Here is a 21,310-nt window from a genome sequence, read left to right as displayed (position 1 = left end):
CACACACACACACACACCCAAGGAGAGAGATGGGAGCTTGATAAGGCCACTTTGTCAAGGATGTTGTAGCTTTCTGTCTGTGGACTCACCCCCGGGCCAGTTTGAGCTGGTTTTGGCTTTTGGATCTACTGAAATCGTTACTGCAGGTAATCCTGGAAAGTTGGGGAGAAATGAATAAAGGGAATGAACATCTGTATGGCATTGGGAAAGAACGGCAATGTGCAATTCTTGCATGTTTATGTTGTCCATATTTTGAAAAGAGGAATATGTAAATACACAAAACAAAATATGTTTTACATTTGAATGAACTTGAAAACACAGTAACATCTTTTTTTTTTATTTATTTTTTTATTGAGATCAATAGCCAAAGTAACAATGGTACATACATCTTCATAACTATTTTGAAGAAAAAAAACAATAGAAAGAACACTGCATTCAGTGACCGTAGTGTACCAAGTATCACTAAGAGAAAATCACATTTTTTTTCCCTTTTTTTAACCCCTCCAACATAGAAACATAAAAATAAAATAAAAATAAATGGATATAAAATTATAGCAGGATAATAATTAATGACGCAAAAAAATAGAAAATAAATAAATAAAAAGAAAAATAAATAAATAAATAAATAAATAAATAAATAAATAAATAAATAAATAAATAAATAAATAAATAAATAAATAAATAAATAGATAAATAAATAAATAAATAAAAGAAAAAGAAAACAGCTCACTAAACTATTACTCTAAACACCATAATGCAAATACACACCCACACATAAATAAAATTGCAAAAAGGAAATAAAAAGTATATGAAAACACCTGAATGAGTGCCAAGCACTAACTAAGTGGGTAACACTTTTACGTTTGAAACATGGGATATGAAATATTGCCATCTTTGATAGAACCTTTCAGTACTTCCACGACTAGAGTACCTGATTTTTTCAAGAACAGTAACATCTTTATTAGCAACATAAATAATCTTAATACACTCCCACATACCATCAAGGTGTTGCTGATACTGAGCTGGAAGAGATATTACCCTGTAAGGTCAGTGACCAGAATCCTTTTTCCTTTTCAGTTTTATCCTATTTGTGAGGATCAAAGTCCTCATGAAACCGAGTGTTTCTGTGAGATCTGTCTTCAGTTAGATCAGGCATTTTCAGTCTTCAGAGTTTCACAGAGCCGAGGTAAAACTGCAAAAACAAATCTTCACTATTTGCAGAGCGGGACTGTAGTCAATTCTCATCTCCTGCGAGGAAGTGGTGAAATGACAAACTAGCACAGACAATTGAAGTTTTTAAAAATCAGGAGGAAAACATACAAAAACAAGGAGGAGAAACTACTCGGTGCATCCAATTATATTAGCTTTCAAACCTTGCCCAAAGCTTATAAATCATGACAGAAGTGGATTTCAAGTTACCTTTCAAGTTAATGACACAATATGACTCTGTAATAATAATAATAATGATAATAATACAGGGTAACACTCAGAGGTGTCTTCAGTATTCACATTCATTACTCAGGTAGAAGTATAGATACTAGAGTTTAAAAATACTCCTGTAGAAGTTGAAGTATCAACTCAAGTTTTTACTCAAGTAAAAGTATAAAAGTACTGGTTTCAAAACTACTTCAAGTATAAAAGTAAAAGTAATGTAAGGGGGAAAAAAGCCATTAAGGACAAACGCCATTGAAAATGAATGCATCTTAGTATAATGCAAATATATTAAAGAACCATATATGTGTACTATTGAGCATTAACATGTGTTTCAGAGAGCAGCAGATATGATGACTAGTTGCCTATAAGTATTGTAATGGTGCAAAAAGTCAAACTTCAGAGGCGTGTTATCAATTATCCTAACCTTTATTGGAATGTACATCCAAGTTTAGTTGCAGGAATCTGAGGGAACGGATGTAAGAACAAAACTGGACAAGAACATCCTTCATTGTGCCACAACCACAACCAAATTCACAATTTAACTGGATAGTTTTTTTTTAAAGGCCGAAATGAAAAAGAGTACGGTAATGAGGCTGTTTTTAAAATGTAAGGAGTAAAAAGTACAGATAATTACGTGAAAATGTAAGGAGTAAAAGTAAAAAGTCGTCTGAAAAATAATTACTCCAGTGAAGTATAGATAACCAAAATTTCTACTTAAGTAAGGTAACAAAGTATTTGTACTTCGTTACTTGACACCTCTGGTAACACTGATAAATGACAATAAGAACAGGCGTGTCTGTTAGTAACTTCCCTGCTTTCATTTACAGCTGCAGCACCAAGAACAAGGTTTAGACAACAGTAGCATGAGATTACCACTTGACAACACTGTCAAGCCAGAAATATTATCATTAATATTAGATCTGTAAGAGATAGAAAGTACATTAATTGTAATTGTCATGCTTCCACTTGTATGCAGCCTTCCTTTGTCCTCCTGAGAACTGTTTTCTGGGTCAAAAGTGTAAACCTGAATTACCCTAAACCTTTACTTGATCTATTGGCTGTTTTAGACTGCATGACTTTCTGAGTCAGTAGATTGCTGGGGTGTTCAGATTACACACCTCACTAAGTTGTAATCAGGAGTCTTCACGTCATTTTGGTGTTAACGTCACACGATTGATTGCAGATGCAGGGTCATGCGCTACAGTACATGATATGCACCGACTGAATCACTTGACAGGTCTCTAAAACCACCTTCCCATGTTTGCTCAACAAAGCATACGTTGGAAATGAAGCCTAACCATGAACACAACTATGGATGATGTCTGATCAGGCTATTAAAGCTCAGCTTTCCATTTTCTTTTCTAAAGTTACATTTACACTCATTTAACTCATTTAACAGGCACTTTCATCCAAAACGACTTACAACTGGCTTCATATTACAAGTGACTTACTGGAAATCACTACAAATGAAGTGGCAGATAGTGAGCTCCTGTCCTATGCAGGACAAGCCCAGGGGACTCAGAACATTAGAAACAATGATCTGTAAAAGCACAATTTTACTACAAAAGAAAATTAGAGCAACAAAGGATAATTAGTAGATGGAATCCTAAATAAAATCAATTCACAAAAACAAATGACCACAGTTGCTGCAGTTATAATAACAGTCAATAATAGGTGTGGCAAAACATGTAAAACCAGAATTTATGAGCCGATTACACATCTCTTCCATGAATGCACAGTAGATTACGCGTATAGGAAGAGACATTTTGAATCCATTTTTCCAGCTTCCAAGCTATTTTATCACTATTTAAGCAATTTTAGACCAAAAAGAAAAGTTTGAACTGAGCAGAAGAAAATGGGATGACAATTGACAAAGGTGTCCCAAGTTCACTCACGGGTTCTGGTCTGCATTTGGTTTCACCTGATATATTTGCACTTGTGTAAATCTACTTGATGTAAGAGTCAACATGATTGGTTTTATAGATTTATATTCATCTGATTTTTGTTAGGTTGACTCCAGGCCTCATGCTCCACGTGTCAAAGTCGTTTAAGAGAAGACGTCTAATCCTACAATGTAATTGTGTGTTGTATACCACTGTTGTTTTCCATGTACATTAATGACTTACCAAACTGCTGTCCGCGTGTCAACTGCCAGATGTATGCTGATGACACTGTCATCTACGTGTCCGCAAAAACACCAAGCTTGGCAGGCGAGCAGCTGACACAGGCACTACTAAACATTCATAAATGGCTTGAGCTGTCTTAACTCTTAATGTAAAGAAAACTGTCTCCATGTGTTTCTCTATACGTGATAGGGCTGCTAATGACGTATTTTATTCTTAAAGTTTTCTACACTCAAACTGGTTTTTAAGTGTCTACAGAACCTAGCACCAGATGTTTTATGTAAGTTAGTTAGCAGGCAGAATAGTGGTAGGATCACCAGGGGAACAACAAGTGGTAACTGTAAGGTTGAACGCCGTAAGACCTCCTTTGGGCAGTCAGCGTTCTCTATAAAGGGCTCTCAAATGTGGAACACACTGCCAACTGAGATAAAAACAACTCAAGATTTTAAGGTTTTTACTAAAAATGTCAAAGACTGGTTGAAGCAAAATCAGAAATGTACGCATTTTTAATCACCTGTAACCGCTAATAGGGTGCTCTCTTGCAAGCTGAGAATTGTAAATAGGATATAGCTTTGCATGTTGAAAATGGAATGTATTTTTGTATTCCTTTTCTCCTTTCTTTCGTTTTCTTTTACTAAAAGCCTAACTAGGGACAGGAGATGGAAACTAGCAATAGCTACAATCTCTGTATGCAGAACATCAGTCACATTGGCTTGTTTGTAATGAGTTAATGTGAACACATGTAAACCTGCATTGTCCCTATTAAATAAAATAAATTAAATTAAATATCAAGGTATGGATCGACAATAAAAAAATTGATTTAAAATTCGACAGTCAGGTTAAACAAATTTCCAAGAAGGTCAAACCAAAACTAAATTTACTTCGTTATATTCAAAGGAATTTGTCATGTCAAACTGCTCGATTATACATGCATGCAATGATCTTTTCACATTTGTCATATTGCATCACATCATTTGCTTCTCCAACAACTCTAAAACTTATAATATCATTATACAAGCAGGCAATAAAAATTACGGATCAGAAACCTATGAGATGGCACCACTGTCAAATTTTAAGAAAACACAACCTTTTCACTTTTGAAAACTTTGTCAATTTTAGTAGTCTTAAACTGGTTTTAAATGTTTCCATAATCATGTTCCCCCCCTGTTCTCTGAAGTAGTTATTAGGTAGATTAACCACACGGGCCTCCACCAATGGGGATTGTCGTATCCCAAAGTATAAGACCTCTCTTGGTGAGTCTGTCTTTTCTGTGAAGGGTGCAAAACTCTGGACTTTTTTACCCACTAATTTAAAATTACAAACGCGTGGCAATATTTTCAACAGAGGACTCAAACTATGGCTCAAATCTAAACAACAGTGCCAACATGAATAGGTCAGGTCTGGTTCTGCTCTTGAATTATGTTGTCTTTGCTTTATATCTTATGTCATCCTCTAATTTTATTGTATATTTTATTGTCTGTACTTTTTTAAAAGCCTCCGGTGGACAAGTGTTGTAAATTAGCATTCAATTCAATTCAATTCAATACACACAGGCCAGAACGCAGCTCCCGAGGCTCCAGCCTGCAAACATGCACAAAAGAGAAAAAAGGGGGGCCGGCACAAGAAACTACAGGAACGATGGACAAAAATGATAGCTATGAGATATTTATAATAAATAAAAATGGTAATGGAGAAGAGAGGCAGGGAAAAGGTGAGGAGAGGAGAAGAAGGGTGAGAGGCACCGCCCAGCGGATCATGTCGGTGCCCCCCTGCAGCATAAGCCTATAGCAGCATATCTGCATACCTGCACCCTGGGAGCGGAGAGCTCTGCCAGGAACATAAGGCACTATCAAATCTTGTAAATACTGCGGAGCTAAGCCGTTTTGGGCTTTATATGCAAGTAATAAAATTTTAAATTGAATTCTGAATTTTACAGGTAGCCAATGGAGCGACGCTAACACTGGAGAGACGTGGTCTCTCCTGCTGATTCCTGTCAGTACTCGCGCTGCTGCATTCTGGATCAGCTGGAGCCTATTCACCAAATTACTTGGACATGTATGCTAAAACACTCAAACTGCATTTGGTTTGTCCTATGTAATTGATGTCCATACCAAATAAAGAAATAATATTAATAATAATATGATAAAAGAAAAAAAATGCTTCTTAGACTCAAAAAAACAAACTTTGTAGATTGGGACCGACCAGTGTTTGAATCTGTGTAAGAAAGGTGATTTTGACCTGAGTGGTCGATAAGACATGGAAAGCACATATGTTCAACTCAAAGATTAGATCTAAAAACTCATGTAATTAAACAAAGTAAGCAATAAATTATGTTTTTTTTTTAAATCTGCCCAAATAATGATTAACCAGAGGTGATCTACCAGAAGTCAGTTCTCAAATCAATCAATCCAGTCCAATCATGTGTATCTGCCGCTGTTCTATGAGAGAATGGAAAGAAAAAGAAACTCAGACAGACATCAAAGATGGTATCAGGACCCCGGTGTGTGTGGTAATCTGGAGAACCTGCTTCGCCCGACTTCACTAGCAGATCACCACCCTACCCAGACCACACACAATCCCCAGCGCCCCTCCTCCTCCGGCCTCCCTGCTGCCTCTGTCTCCACAAAACAAAACAGAGGGGAGACAGAGTAGCCGGGGTGGATGGAGAGATTGGCAGAGCACGGGGCGGGAATGCGCATTCAGACACGTTTTCACTTTTCCTCTTTTTCCGACCCGTCCTAATTATTTCTATTTTGGAACAGAGGCTCGCCAAACATAGAGCTTGTGCTGATAGATCGGGCAAGTATAAATAAACCACGGCGAGGCCGGCAGCATTTCAGCAGGGGCAGAGGCCAGATAGGCTGCGCTGATTAGCTTCATTATCAGAGACAGGCCTCATTAGGAGCTTCTGACTGGGTGTGTGGGACATGTGGGTTGTTTTATTACAATATAGAGACTAATGCCCACAAAACAATGCAAGCAAATCCCTAAAATGAGGATGCTTTCTTGGATTTCACTTCGACTTATAACGCTGGAGTTTGGGTTTGAGTTTAGTGTAGAAGTACGGCTACGACTAGATTTAGTTATCGTAAAAGATTAAGAAAAGAGGACGTAATTAAAGTGTAAAATTCTTTATTAAACTGTGCTCAAGTGCCTTAATCTGTGTACTTAAAGTGGAGATGGCAAATACAACCCCATTAGTTTGGTTTAATGGGGATTGTATCATTTTATCAACACAACATACAGTACCTTCCACTTTGAAAGTACATGAAAGCACGGTGGTGGTGGGGTGATGATTTGGACTTGACCTGGGCACCTCGCATTTATTGGGCTTCGTTCATGGAAATCTACAACAAATCTACTCTGGATTCATCACCGCCTCATGAAAGTCAGACTTGATTATAATAAGTCACATGCCTGGGAGCCTCCTGAACATGCATACCTGTGCACATGGTACGTGGTAAAAAAAGAGAGACAGAGAGACATATAGGAAGATTATTGTCAGAGAGAGTGACACAAGTAATTTTAACTGAAGTAGAAAAATGACTTTACTTCCCTTGGTTAGTACAAGTGTGACAGGGACCGATGCCGACGGATAATGACCCGTCATCTGTCCAACCAATCATTCAAGATGTGAAGAGAAAATGGTTGAATATGATATTGGTTGTTAGAATAAAATAAATCTGGCTTTTAACATAATTCAGGAAATGATGGATTGGAACCCAGTTTAAACAGATGTTGACAGCCGATCTTTGTTTTGGATCTGCAACGAGGACAGTCTGTCCCGCGAAGTGCTGGCTGGTCTGGCGCTGTGACTAGATGCTCCAGCTGAACTCCACAGAAGTGGTAGTCGGAGACTCCACACAGCAGAATCACTGATCTTAAATGAACACTGACAGTATTCAATTCAGCGCTGGAGAAGTGTGCATTTCTGCCAACAATTTTGAGTGTTATTTTTTTACTCTTTATATAACAAGTTAGACCAATACGGTATGGTATATGTACAACCAAAAGGCTCTAAATTCAGCCCAGGTAGCTGATCGCCAATAAACAAAATTCACCCAAGTTTTTTTAATGCCCCAAAATACTGCTGAGTACATTAATCATGAGTTATCATTTTTATCTGTGTATTTAGTGGCTGTTAAATACATTATGTACCTTTCTGCCATCGCTAAATCTTTAAGATTACATGATCTATGATAGTGACTTAATATACAGTGCCTTGCAAAAGTATTTGCCTCCCTTGAACTTTGTGACCTTTTGCTACATTTCAGGCTTCAAACATAAAGATATAAAACACATTTTTTGTGAAGAATCAACAAGTGGGACACAATCATGAAGTGGAACGAAATGTATTGGATATTTCAAACTTTTTTAACAAATAAAAAACTGAAAAATTGGGTGTGCAAAATTATTCAGCCTCCTTTAGTTAATACTTTGTAGCGCCACCTTTTGCTGCGATTACAGCTGTAAGTCGCTTGGGGTTTGTCTCTATCAGTTTTGCACATCGAGAGACTGAACTTTTTGCCCATTCCTCCTTCCAAAACAGCTGGAGCTCAGTGAGGTTGGATGGAGAGCTTTTGTGAATAGCAGTTTTCAGTTCTTTCCACAAATTCTCCAAATGATTCAGGTCTGGACTTTGACTTGGCCATTCTAACACCTGGATATGTATTTTTGTGAACCATTCCATTGTAGATTTTGCTTTATGTTTTGGACCATTGTCTTGTTGGAAGACAAATCTCCGTCCCAGACTCAGGTCTTTTGCAGACTCCATCAGGTTTTCTTCCAGAATGATCCTGTATTTGGCTCCATCCATCTTCCCATCAATTTTAACCATCTTCCCTGTCCCTGCTGAAGAAAGGCAGGCCCAAACCATGATGCTGCCACCACCATGTTTGACAGTGGGGATGGTGTGTTGAGGGTGATGAGCTGTGTTGCTTTTACGCCAAACATAACGTCTTGCATTGTTGCCAAAAAGTTAGATTTTGGTCTCACATGTTTGGTGTGTCTCCCAGGTGGCTTGTGGCAAACTTTAAACGACATTTTGTATGGATATCCTTAAGAAATGGCTTTCTTCTTGTCACTCTTCCATAAAGGCCAGAAATGTGCAGTATACGAGTGTTGTGGTATGGACAGAGTCCCACACCTCAGCTGTAGGTCACCTCTGACATCTGCAGTACATCCAGAGTGATCATGGGCCTCTTGGCTGCATCTCTGATCAGTCTTCTCCTTGTATGAGCTGAAAGTGTAGAGGGACGACCAGGTCTTGGTAGATTTGCAGTGGTCTGATACTCCTTCCATTTCAATATTAGCGCTTGCACAGTTCTCCTTGGGATGTTTAAAGCTTGGGAAATCGTTTGTATCCAAATCCAGCTTTAAACTTCTCCACAACCGTATCTCAGACCTGCCTGGTCTGTTCCTTGTTCTTCATGATGCTCTCTGCGCTTTAAACGGACCTCTGAGACGATCACAGTGCAGGTGCATTTATACAGAGACGTGTTTACACACAGGTGGATTCCATTTATCATCATTAGTCATTTAGGTCAACACTGGATCATTCAGAGATCCTCACTGAACTTCTGGACAGAGTTTGCTGCACTGAAAGTAAAGGGGCTGAATAATTTTGCACGCCCACTTTTTCAGTTTTTTATTTGTTAAAAAAGTTTGAAATATCCAATACATTTCGTTCCATTTCATGATTGTGTCCCACTTGTTTTTGATTCTTTACAAAAAATTGCAGTTTTATATCTTTATGTTTGAAGCCTGAAATGTGGCAAAAGGTCACAAAGTTCAAGGGGGTCAAAAACTTTCGCAAGGCACTGTATATCTTTATCTATATTTTTTCCTCAAAGGAATGTGAAGTTTTTAGTTATTTCAGAATGAATACAATTACACAATAGTAAAGTCACAAATCAGAGAATACCAAAGCTTTATCATTCCACATCTGTGTTGACATTTGGACATAATTTGCTGTTTAATGACTCCTGTGTGTTTCTCTCCCCCCCTGGGTGTGTGCTTGTGTGTGTGCGTGTGCTTAATAATTTTCTTCATTCCCCGCCCAAGTCCAGAGCCCTATAAGTACCGGGCATCTCAGCAGGTACCAAATATAGACTCACTGTTCCCTGTGCAAACAAGTGCATCCCCAAACAAAATTAACTTGCAACCCCACTGCAATGCCATGTCAGTCGTTTATTTTTAGGGCGGACATGAAAACACTTATGTATGTATCTATACACTACTAAAATAGAAAACATTTTTTGAAGGTAACAATCATATCACACATATTTATTGATGTGCATTTTATAATTTGTTGTAATATGATTTCCACACTAGTTTAGTGGAAATTAAATGAACAATTCCACCTCTATGGTGTCAGATTGATGTCCCAGGGGTTGAACGAACTTTATCTCAAACTATGAAATTTAAAGTCTTCCCTTTATTCTCTCATTTATTTATTTTATGTTATTTTCTTTAAGGTGTTATTTTATTATGTTGTAATTTTTTTTTTGGGCCTTTCCCTTTTTAGGGGTCACCACCATGGATTTTTATGTTCTGCATATTGAAGTGACATAAGACCACTATCTGCTCTTTAGTGCAACGAGGTACAGGACCAGCACTGCCAGAGACCTACAAAATCACCTCCTGCCGGCCGCTGGTGTGAATGTGTCTGACCAAACAACCAAACCTAGCGCCCTCTAGTGGGCCTCGTGTGCACTGGGACATCATACTGGGACATTATGTTTCTGTCAATACTTCTGAGTACCCGCTTGAGTTGCTGCAGTGAAATTTCAGGAAAATTAATTATTTTGATTTACAGGGTGTCGTTGAATTCAACTCTCTGATCTGGCATCCTTTCATTCCTAATACATCACCCTGTCCATATCATTTTTATTACATATCCATTATTATTATTATATTATTAAATGTATTTCAGCAGCACTGAGTTGTAACACAAAAAGACACCTCCTGACATTTGTAGCTCTGATTCTTGCTCATAAATAAATATTTGAGAAATGTAGCAGTTTGTAAACCATCATTAAATTTAACCCGTAATAAGTCATCTTTTTATAACAAATTTACCAAAGGATGCCCCATTTTAGTTGATGCCAACCCCACCTTTCAAAACACATTCTGCTGGTTTTTGTGAAAACCTTTTTCCAAAGTGTTGTATATCACCGTTTTGCTGGGGTTTCCTGAGGTCTTGCAGTTTTGTGTTTGTGTTTTATTTTTAAATAATGGAATCCTTTCGTATTTTTTGAAAACTATCATGTTTAAAAAAACAGTTGGTAGTTAAAACAAGTTTTACCCATAAAGTTGGAAAATATTCCTAGTTATTCCTTTTCCTATTTACAATCATTCAGGGAGATGTAAAAAATCACTGTGCGCAATCAACCTACATCGAAAATAAATTGCTGTTACAAGCCTCAACCTAAATTTAGGGTCCTTACAGGAACGCCAAAGGGGTTTAAATTCTGTAGATGTATAGACACTGTATAAAAATGACAGACATCTCCATCTAGTTTTCCTCCTCCTTCTTATAAGTCCAAAAGTGATACAATACTGCTGTCCTACTGTCTCAAATATGGATGTGCTGCACCTTTTCCATGGAAGCAGAGGCCATGAACGCACCTCCTTTTGTTTCCATTAACATTGCTGACGGCAAAGCATATTCTGGTTCAAATCCGAACTGCTTCAATGTATATTGTTTTCATGTTTTGGACCCTAAAGTAAAACTATAGCTTTTTTCACCTACTTTGCATTTGTTTTCTGTTTTGTTGCAATTTCTGGAAAGTATTTTTTTTTCAAATGTAGCATTTTCCAAAATATAATGTGTCTTATGATAGTAAAGGAAAAGGTGGTGTTTATTTTTTGTATCTATTTTTTCATGTTTGAGCATTTTTTAATGGAGTATAATTTATTTAAAAAAACATGTTAAAAGTGTGTGACACAATGAGTAACTTTAATATGACTTTTGTTATAATTGTTTACTTACATTTGAGTAAGAAAAAATTAAGTACAAATTTTGACTTCTGTATCCTGAAATCTCATCTCATTTCATCTTGAAGGTTAAAACAATGGAGATGATTTAGGAATAATTTGTAAACGATATCAATCACGTGAGAAGAATTTGCATGTGGAGTATAATAAATACTCCACCTGGTCAAGAGACTGGATCAGACAAGAGTGATTGTATTTCATTTAATTTTTTATCTTGGCTGCCCTCTTGTGGCTGTTGCTGGTACTGCGTCTGCCAGATGAAACTCCGCCCACTTGTAACTGCATTTAATCCATTACCGTAAATCAGATCCTGCTGCCTTGAAATCTGCAACTAAATCTGTAACGATCACAGAAGAGCAGTTAAACATCACTTGGCCGTTGATAAACCATTTCCCTCAAAACAGACACAATCCATACATTAGTATATATTTGGATAATCAACCGTCCACTGAAGCTTTATTAAATGTTTTTGATTCGTGAGGAGGAGGAAAGGTCCGCCAGTAGGCGTGGCCATAGCAACAGCAGTAACGACGAACAGGTTGAGAAAAAAACCACAAGACGTGTCGTTTTCTTCAGCGTTTACTTCACTTGATTATACTTTCACTGCTGTCAGGAAAGTTGCAAAGAAGGTGAGATTTCTGTACATTGTGGTAAACAGGAGCTAATAAGCAGTTAAACTGAAGGGTTTGCTTGCATGCGGAAGATTTTGAGTTAGAAATTGTTATTTAAATTAAAAAAAAAGTTTCTTTGACCTCGCAGTAGGATATATACTTTTAGTTTTAGCAGCCTGCGTGAAATAAAGTGGTAAAAGTAATGATCATAGATTTAGATTTGATAAAACATGTTGAAATCTCTGTTTTGTTTCAGCTTTTACACCTAAAACTTGCTGCTTCATGAACAAAAAACGTATTTTCTTGATACAGGCTTTCCTTTTTTTTTTTCTTCTTGCATAATATTTTATGGTTATTGGCCACACTTGTCCTGCGCAATCATGATTGTAAAAGCGCGCTCATAAACGTTTGTGGTGCAATGAGGGTCAGTGGCATGACAAGCTTTATTAAGACCCTATTGTTATTATTTCTGGAACCCCCTCCCATCATTCTGGCTGGTATCACAAACCCCTCCTCTCCTTCCCTCCCCTTAATTTAACTGAAAGCATGTCTCAATTTTCTTATTAAAAACTGCACTTTTTTAATTTTTTCATGATTGTGCGACAGGTTTTTCTTAATGTACAAAAGGGATTTTTAAAAATTTCGCTTCCAGATTATGCAAAACGATTTTAACTTGTCGTTTGTGGGATTTAAATAACTGACAAGAAGAAAATGACAGAAAAAGAAAATCTGATTTCAGGGAGATGAGCATTCTTGATGATAATCTTTTGAAATTCTGAATAAACGGTTCTGTCATGAGCGGAAAAGGGAAGACATCTGATTTACAAAGAAGCTTTAAGGTGAAATACCTCAAAACACTTCTTCTTTTTTATTGTTAAATATAATGCATCCATACTGTTTAAAGAAAAACTGAATTTAAAGTAGCAATGCTGCTCTCACCTGGAGATTAAAAATGTCACGGTTTGGTTTCAGTTCCTGTTTTATTTTGAAACCCGTGTCTGTGTTTCGGTTCTGTCTTGACTTCCCTTGTTCCCACCTGCCCTGATTGTCTGCACCTGTGTCTCATCAACCGTTCTATGTATATCTTGTCTTGTCTTTGCCTTGCTTCCTGTTGGACCGTACTGTTTCCACCCTACTCGTGTCCTGTCAGTTTTTTTTTGTAATCTCTTGTGTCTTTTCTTAACCCTGCTCAGCAGCGCCTTTGGTTTGTTTTTGGATTAATAAATCACCACCTTTTGGAACTCCTGCCTGCGTTTGGGTCCTAATCAATCAACACGTGACAAAAACCCGTAAATATGTTTTTTTCCTCACATTGTGGCTCTGCCTATTGGTTTGGTTGCATTCAGGGAATGCAGCATGAACTACACTAAACACACAGTTATGAGCAGGACCGACTCGACATTCACGCATCATGACTACTGCCATCTTCAGTAAGCAACCTTAGTTTTGTCTTGGATGGGGGGGTGTAATATCTCCCTCCTCAAAACAGTTCCTCCAGGAATCCCTCTTAAGGGAGCTAAAGCTCCGGTGCTTACTGGTTCTTCTGTGCAGCTTTTTGACCTGGAAACCCCCAGAAACAGGAAGAGGAAAAACAAATCATGTGCAGTTAAAAAAACTGAAATAGATCACTATGCAAAGCCATTCTGCCATTCCTGCTCCGAGGGAAGAATCTGATTAAAAAAAGCAGCCCCAACTACCAAAGAACCAAACCTAAGAAACAGTCATGAAAATAGGACTACTGAACCCATCGCTAATGGTTGCATAAAAACCAAGCTTGAACTTCTCACAGGCAAAAACACACAAATCTCCCGGCACTAAATGGAAGAGAGCGTAGCACGTTCTCCGATGAATATGAAGGTCAGTGGTTTGAGCCCGAGTGTCCCACCAAAATGGCCCACCAAATGCGTCCTTGGGCAAGACGCTGAACTTGCTCCCGGTTGTCAGACCATTGCCGTTGCATGGCAGCTCCACCGACAACCAGTGTGTATATGGGTGAATGTCTGCAGTGTGAAGTACTTTGATGCTGTAGGAGTACAGCTGGAAAGACCAATACAAGTGTAAGCCATTTACCAAAGTAAACAGAAAAAGTCACTCGTTACTCAGTCAAAAGTAGCGAAGTCTAATCCAGTTGTGAATCTTTTTTCAATTCAATTTTATTGATATACTGTCTATAACAAAACACAGTTGTCTCTAGGCGCTTTCCAGAGACCCAGAACTTTATTACATAAACAATGGCAGGTAAAACCTCCCCTAGTGGGAGAAAAACCTTAAGCCAAACAGTGGCAATAAAAACTCCCTCTTTAGGAGGGAAGAAACCTTGATATCTGTCCAGGATGTACCCTTTCCTCTCGCCTGTAATGAGCAGGGATAGGCTCCAGCAGACCCCAGTGACCCTACAAAGGATAAAACGGGTATAGAAAATGGATGGATGGATACTGAGGTGGTCAGAGGGGGGTACTGCAGGATATCATGCAGCTCCTGAAGCTCTGGCCTGCAAACATGCACAGAAGAGAAAAATAGGCGACAGACCAGCACAACAAACTACAAGAACATTGGAGAACAGTTATGGTGATGAGATACTTCTAATTAAGAACTGAGGTTTGATCTGACGAAAAGAAAGAGAACAAGAGGAGATAAGGAGGGGTGAGGGGAACCGCTCAGTGGATCATGTTGGTGTCTCCCTGCAGCGTATGTCTAGCAGCATATCTACAACGAAGTTTTGTTTGAGACGAGCTGCTCTAGTCTTGACCAAGGAAAATGGTTTACCATTTTTAATTTACAAGACGCTTGAGAATGAATGTAACAGATCCGTAAACAAACAAAAATTAACAGTTACTGTCTTCACAAAACTATTAACATCCACAAGTGACTTCAACAAAAAAGGGCATAATCACAAAAACACTTTACTCTTAATTCCTAGTAGCTAAGACGTTATTTTATTAACATTTCAGTCATTAGAGATTTCTTTGCATTATGCCTTTTGTTTTTTGTCGTCATTTTTTGATTCCATGATTAGAGTTGGACGTTATTGTTGCTTCTTTAAATGTCATATTGATTTGAGATCAATAACACCTCACATGTGATAAAAAACATCTCCTACAAAGTTTCTTTCGCAGCCTTTAAGGTTGAATGTGACTTGTCTGTAATGAATCTTTCTCTAACAACTGCAGTCACCTTTGCACGTTGTTTTTATACGTTTTAAATTTCAAGATGGATAATTTCTTTTCATATAAACACAGTTACTGTATTAATCTGTAAAAGGTGAGCAGATGTCATTGCTTCTTTCTTCAGGTTACCCGGGCTCTCCCAACCAGCCACCCTACCAGATGTCTCAGCACGGTGGCAACTCTGCACCTCCACCAGGGTTTGGCAAGGGCTACAATCAGGGTCCTCCTGATCCTGTCATGTATCAGCCGGGTCAAGGGCCAGAGTATGGAGACCCGCATGGTGGGATATCCCCGGCCCCCGCCGCTGGGGCTGTCGCTGTCGGGGTCCCACCCGGGCTCGAGTATCTCACACAGGTAGGTAGTGAATGGAAAGTAGTCATGTGAATGAACTCAATGCATCTCTGGCAGTGTTGTTCACATCCTAGTGACAGCCTGACATGTCTCTACTCATGTATGTGTTACACGTTGAAAGTATGCTGTGGCTGTAAAATAATCAGAAACATAAGTAATACCGATTTAATAAAGTTAATTTTGTCCATTGCTTTACAATTTAACTTGCTGATTCTTTTTGTCGGACAAGAATATTTAGGTTTTTAAATACCTGACATGTTTGGGCGATTACTTCCGCCTTCATCAGAGTCACCAAAGGCGGCACTTCAATCAGATGTGACTCTGATGAAGGCGGAAGTAATCGCCGAAACATGTCAGGTATTTAAAAGCCTAAATATTATTGTCTGACGAAAATAATCAGCAATTTAAATTCATAAGTAATACCAATGCAATAATCATACAAATTGTGATGGAAAATATAGCCATGGCCATTTGATTAAACCAAAACTACTGAGAGCAGCAAGATATAGCCTTGGCCCGACTAACTGTACAGACTGGTACTTTGCCCCAAAAAGATTAACAATTACCTTAAAAAATATTTTTTTTACTCGAATCATAAGAATGAATCATCCTTTATGGCTTAAAATCATTATGCTTCCTTTGTTTCATTGTCATTCTGCATCAAGACGCCTGGTGTATGTTTTTACCCTTTTGCATGCAACTGTTTAAATAAATCTACTGAAACCTGGATAATTTCTCAAGGAGTATTCTTGGTATCTTTCACACTTAATTTCAGTCCACCTATTCACCTAGTTGGAATGAACATTATAAAGATTGTTTAATAGGTTTTTCCACAACACAAATAATATCAATTAATGAATGATGAATCATGTTCAGGGTGCCACATATGGTTTTTAATCTCAAATGGTAGCACATCCAGCTACAAGAGTGGCCTGGGTTTGATTTACACAACATTCATGCTGCAGCAGACTGAAGGAAAGAAAAAACATTTATTTGCTCTGATTTCCTTTCCGAACCGATAATGAGTAACATTCAGGCAGGTATCGGCGACACCGATACCGATAGGCTACATTGTGCAAATACACCTAATGTGCCCGGTAAATGGGAAAAAAAATGTGTATTTTAGATAGCTGAAGAATACAAGACATCAGAGTCACTTATTTACAGTAGCTATTTATTTGAAACTCTGAAGTATAATGAGGTAGCGTTATAATTCACAATATAACCAAGCTATAACAACAACCGAAAAACCAGAGTGTTTGAAAAAGGTGTTTCCATCACTAAAAAAAGATCTTAAGTAAAATAATAAAGCCATTAAAATAAATAAGATAATAATAAACAAAAATAAGAACCACTATACAAATGAAAAAAAGTAGTTCCTACCAGCAGCGTGTTATTTAGACAAAATCTGAATATTTTAGTTACTTTCCACCATATTCCTGTTAATGATATACATTACCACAAATGACTGAAGTATCAAAACTATTGATATTTTCATTTGAGAATCGATTTTAGAGCATACAGATCTGGTTTCGGAAGTATTGATATTTCAGTATTGATCTGCACATCACTAGTCTGAATGAGAAGGGCAGACATGAGACGAGGTTCGTCGTTGTTTTGGTGTACGGACTACACCAACTGGTTTTTAGTAATATATCCCTGTTTGAGACCAACTGCCCTTCGTCCTGCTTCAGTGCGGTCGGAAACTACATTTATTTTTTTTTTCCAAATGATTCGGTCATCTCGCGACCGAAAGGTTGAGAATGGTTGAGAATGGCTGGCCTTATGCAAAATCATATTGCTCGCAAATAGTGACGTTAATGTCTGCTATTAAACATTAGCAAACACTTTGTTTTATAGAAACAAACACACAAAAAACAACTAAATATGTGAGGCCAACCTCGAGAAACAACTCAAAGTTAAAATTACTCAAATACAAACATGTTAGCATGATTTAAGTTACTGTTAAAATATACACTTCTCTGTTTTTAACTAGATACCATAGCTAATTTGCTCTTGGGTGCCCTCTAGTGGTCTTGGAGCCCTAATACGGCGATTATGCCTTGGGCCGGCTGTGGTTTTGCTGTTCTGTTTCTTGTCTAACTAGTAATGACAGTGCTGGTTTAACTTAGTTTTTCTTGGGATGATAACAATTAAATGCATTTAAATCATCTTTTTCCTTTTAATGACCATTGCCGTTCATTTAGCTTAAACATGTAGGAAAGTGGTAAAGGTTATATTTCTGTTTGAATCTTCCTTCCTTCCTCTTATCAGGCAACTCCCTAAAATATTATTTTAAGTATGTGCTCACTCGTGAAAAAGGAACTATGGCATTGTTTTTTAATTTTTAATGTTCCCTTATCTGTCAAGCTGAAATAAAACGTGTTTGTCCTAGAAAACAATTAAATAATCTGGCTTCCGTTTATCATTATTCAAACTGATTTACTGCATCTTTCTGTGCTTTTTTTAAAACAATTTTTACGAGCAAAACAAAGTATGACCTCTGTTCTTGGAATTCACAAGTTCATGTCCTGTATTGTTCTTGTGAAAACAATCTGGAGGTTTTTAACAAAGCACCAAATCACCGTACATTTAAGTTGCTTTTATAGCTCCAAAGCGAATAACTCAGGCAAAGGAGAAGAAATGTGTGCATACAGTACATTGATAGTGGCGAGGTGGCCTTGGTTTTATGTAAATACATGACATACTTCTTTGCGTTGCCTTACATGTAAAATGTCTACACAGTTTATCACATGGGAAACAAAATTATTATGTTCTGAAGTGTTAAACAGGACTTTTGGGTCTTTTTGCTTATGTGGTTTCAGATCGACCAGATCCTGATCCATCAAAAACTTGAGCTCCTGGAAGGTAAAACCGATCTCTCTTTCACTGGTCTTTGCATCATCACAAGGAAGTGTCCCACATGTCTGCTGAACTGTTGTGATTCAACTTTTCCTCCCTTTTCAACCATCCCCAGCAATCACTGGCTTCGAGACAAACAACAAGTACGAGATAAAGAACAGCCTCGGGCAAAACATCTACATGGCCAATGAGAAAAACGACTGCTGCACGAGGAACTGCTGCGGCGCTCTGCGCTGCTTCGACATGAAAATCAAGGACAACATGGACAGGGAGGTCATCCACCTCATCCGGCCTTATCGCTGCATGTTCTGCTGTTGTCCCTGCTGCCTGCAAGAGGTCTGAATCTTTCTACTTGTGTGTGTTTGCTTATAAATGACGGTTGTGAATGTTTCCAAAGTTGTTAATGGCTTCATATTGATTCATCACACCTAAACCAACAAGGTTTAACTAAATACTCCAAGCCACTACTCTCACATACTGCAGCTCCATGTTCACCTCTCAGACAGGAACCATGTGAGATGCGTTACCTTTGTTACGAGGTTTCAAAATAGAGCAGTTAAAGTCTCAGCTCACATTCCTGCTGTCGCATGGGACGAACTCCATCCCCTCGTAATGCTTTATTTATAGTTGTCGTTTGCCAGGTCAAGAAAACTTCCTAATTGTGTGTGGCATTTAGGTGCATGGCTAAGTTGAAGCATGTGATTTACAGATGGAGGTCCAGGCACCGCCGGGCACCACTATAGGGTACATCAAACAGGACTGGCATCTTTATCTTCCAAGGTTTTCCATCCTCGGACCAAACAGGGAGACCCTGATGAAACTGGAGGGGCCCTGCTTCACCTGCAACTGCTGTGGGGACGTCAGCTTTGAGGTGCACACAGAAATCTGCACTGAGGGAATGGGAACAAACAATAGTTGGACTTTTTTATTTTTGGCAGAAAGATGTTGACAGAACTTGACAGTATACTGACTATTTGTGACGAACACCAGTGTTTCTTTTGAATATTTTCAGCTGAAGGGGAAAGATGGCGATGAAACCATCGGTCGCATCAGCAAGCAGTGGAGCGGCCTTATGAAGGAAGTCTTCACCGACACCGATAACTTTGGCATCCAGTTCCCACTGGACTTGGACGTGAAGATGAAAGCTGTCCTCATGGGCGCCTGTTTCCTGATTGTAAGTCCCAAATCTTAGTGACAAGAACTGGTCGTGCTGTGGGATAATTAACTCTCAGTGGCTCTTTCTTTCTTTAATTTGACATTTTTTGTGCTGCTCTGTAGGATTTCATGTTCTTCCAGAAAAGTGGATAGGCCAACCAGCGCTGCTCTGTGTTTTCGATGCCGAAGACAAAGAAGAAGAGGTGAAGCAAATGCACGGCCACAAGGGTCCTCTCATATTATTCTCTGTCTGTACTTTATTTTTACACTTGTTCGGTGCCAGTCCCAAGATCCATTTATAGACACATGGACATCTGAGCTAATCAACTCTTGATTAGGTTGAATAGTTTGGGATGTTATTTCAAATGTAACAGCAGATACTCGTGATTTTTCAACTCCACACCGTCCACAGATGTTTGTTCAACTTTGAAATGAAATTCACCGTGACCCTGAATCTTTGTTTTTGTTCCCCTGCCCACATGTAAGAAAAATATTCTGACATATTTTTGGGGGGGAGGTAAAAAATTGAACCCCACTACAATGCCATGTCAGTCGTTTATTTTTATCTTGCACATGAAAACACATATAGACATGTATGTATCTATACACTGCTAAAATAGAAATAAAAAAAAATGAAATAACAATCATATCACACATATTTACTGATGTGCATTTTATAATTTTTTTTAATTTGATTTCCACACTAGTTTAGTGGAAATGAAATGAAACTGTCATGGTCAGTCCTCCGCTCTGATCTGCCTTCAGTACTTTCTACTCCCCTCTCTTGTGCTCACCCAATCTGCCAGCCACGCCCAACTCGCCACTCACTCCGCTCACCTGCTCTCCCAGCTGCTGCTCCTCAGCAATCAAGAAGCTATATAAGTTCCACTCTCCTCTTTGTCCACTGCCAGATTGTTTCTTTGCCATGCAAGACTCTCCAGCGTTTTCCGCCCTGACCTCCCGTTGCCGACCCTACCTGTTCCTGGACTCTGCCTTGTCTCCTGTTCTCTGGTGCCTGACCTTCGAACCTGACGGAAGACAACCCTGCAACCCCTTCCTCACGAACTGCTCTATTCTGTTCGCTCCCCAGCCCCTCACGTTTTCCACTGAGGCAGCCAGAGTGGCATTTACCATCAATCACCTCACGGGCCACGCCCGTCTCTGGGGGACTGCAGAGTGGGAGAGGCAGACTCCGGCTTGCGCCACTTTCCAGGCGTTTTCCGAGGAGCTTCGCAAGGTTTTTGAAATGGGAGCTTCTGGGTCGGACGCAGCTTGTGACCTGTTGAGCCTTCAACAGGGGAATTAGAAGGTGGCTGACTTCTCCATTGACTTTCGCACTCGAGCCCGCCGGAACGGCTGGAATGAGTCGGCCCTCCGTGACTCCTTCCTCCACAGTCTGGCTGACTACATTAAAGACGAACTAGTGTCTCACGATCTCCCTCCAACTCTTGATAGACTGATCGAGCTGGCCATCCGAGTGGACCTCCGTATCCAGGCTCGACGTCGTGAGAGGAGACGGGGAACAGCCAGTGGGAACCCTCCCGCACGACTACGGGAGACCACCTCAGCTCCTGGTGCCGCCTCCTTTGCTGGAGCCCAGGTGGAGGAA

The 21,310-nt window shown here is 39.0% G+C and overlaps 1 protein-coding gene across 1 annotated transcript; it reads left to right on the top strand.

Moving 5' to 3' along the window:
• Positions 1 to 15,461: 15,461 nt before the first annotated feature.
• Positions 15,462 to 20,675, top strand: LOC133420085 (phospholipid scramblase 1-like). The gene is made up of 6 exons (XM_061709654.1): positions 15,462 to 15,687; positions 18,510 to 18,552; positions 18,662 to 18,882; positions 19,256 to 19,417; positions 19,559 to 19,720; positions 19,825 to 20,675. The coding sequence occupies exons 1-6, from the start codon at positions 15,493 to 15,495 to the stop codon at positions 19,852 to 19,854; spliced, it is 813 nt and encodes a 270-aa protein (XP_061565638.1). The 5' UTR covers positions 15,462 to 15,492; the 3' UTR covers positions 19,855 to 20,675.
• The last annotated feature ends 635 nt before the right edge of the window (positions 20,676 to 21,310 follow it).

This window comes from Cololabis saira, chromosome 20 (genome assembly GCF_033807715.1).
Source record: "Cololabis saira isolate AMF1-May2022 chromosome 20, fColSai1.1, whole genome shotgun sequence".
In the NCBI taxonomy this organism is placed as follows: domain Eukaryota; kingdom Metazoa; phylum Chordata; class Actinopteri; order Beloniformes; family Belonidae; genus Cololabis; species Cololabis saira.
This window is presented reverse-complemented; position numbering and strand designations above follow the sequence as displayed.

What these genes read in the sequence shown, in the direction of transcription:
- LOC133420085 (XM_061709654.1), top strand. Translation starts at nt 15,493, where the DNA reads ATGTCTCAGCACGGTGGCAACTCTGCACCTCCACCAGGGTTTGGCAAG. An exon ending in AAAACTTGAGCTCCTGGAAG is followed by an intron (nt 18,553 to 18,661) that starts GTAAAACCGATC and finishes AACCATCCCCAG; the next exon opens with CAATCACTGGCTTCGAGACA. An exon ending in TGGGCGCCTGTTTCCTGATT is followed by an intron (nt 19,721 to 19,824) that starts GTAAGTCCCAAA and finishes GCTGCTCTGTAG; the next exon opens with GATTTCATGTTCTTCCAGAA.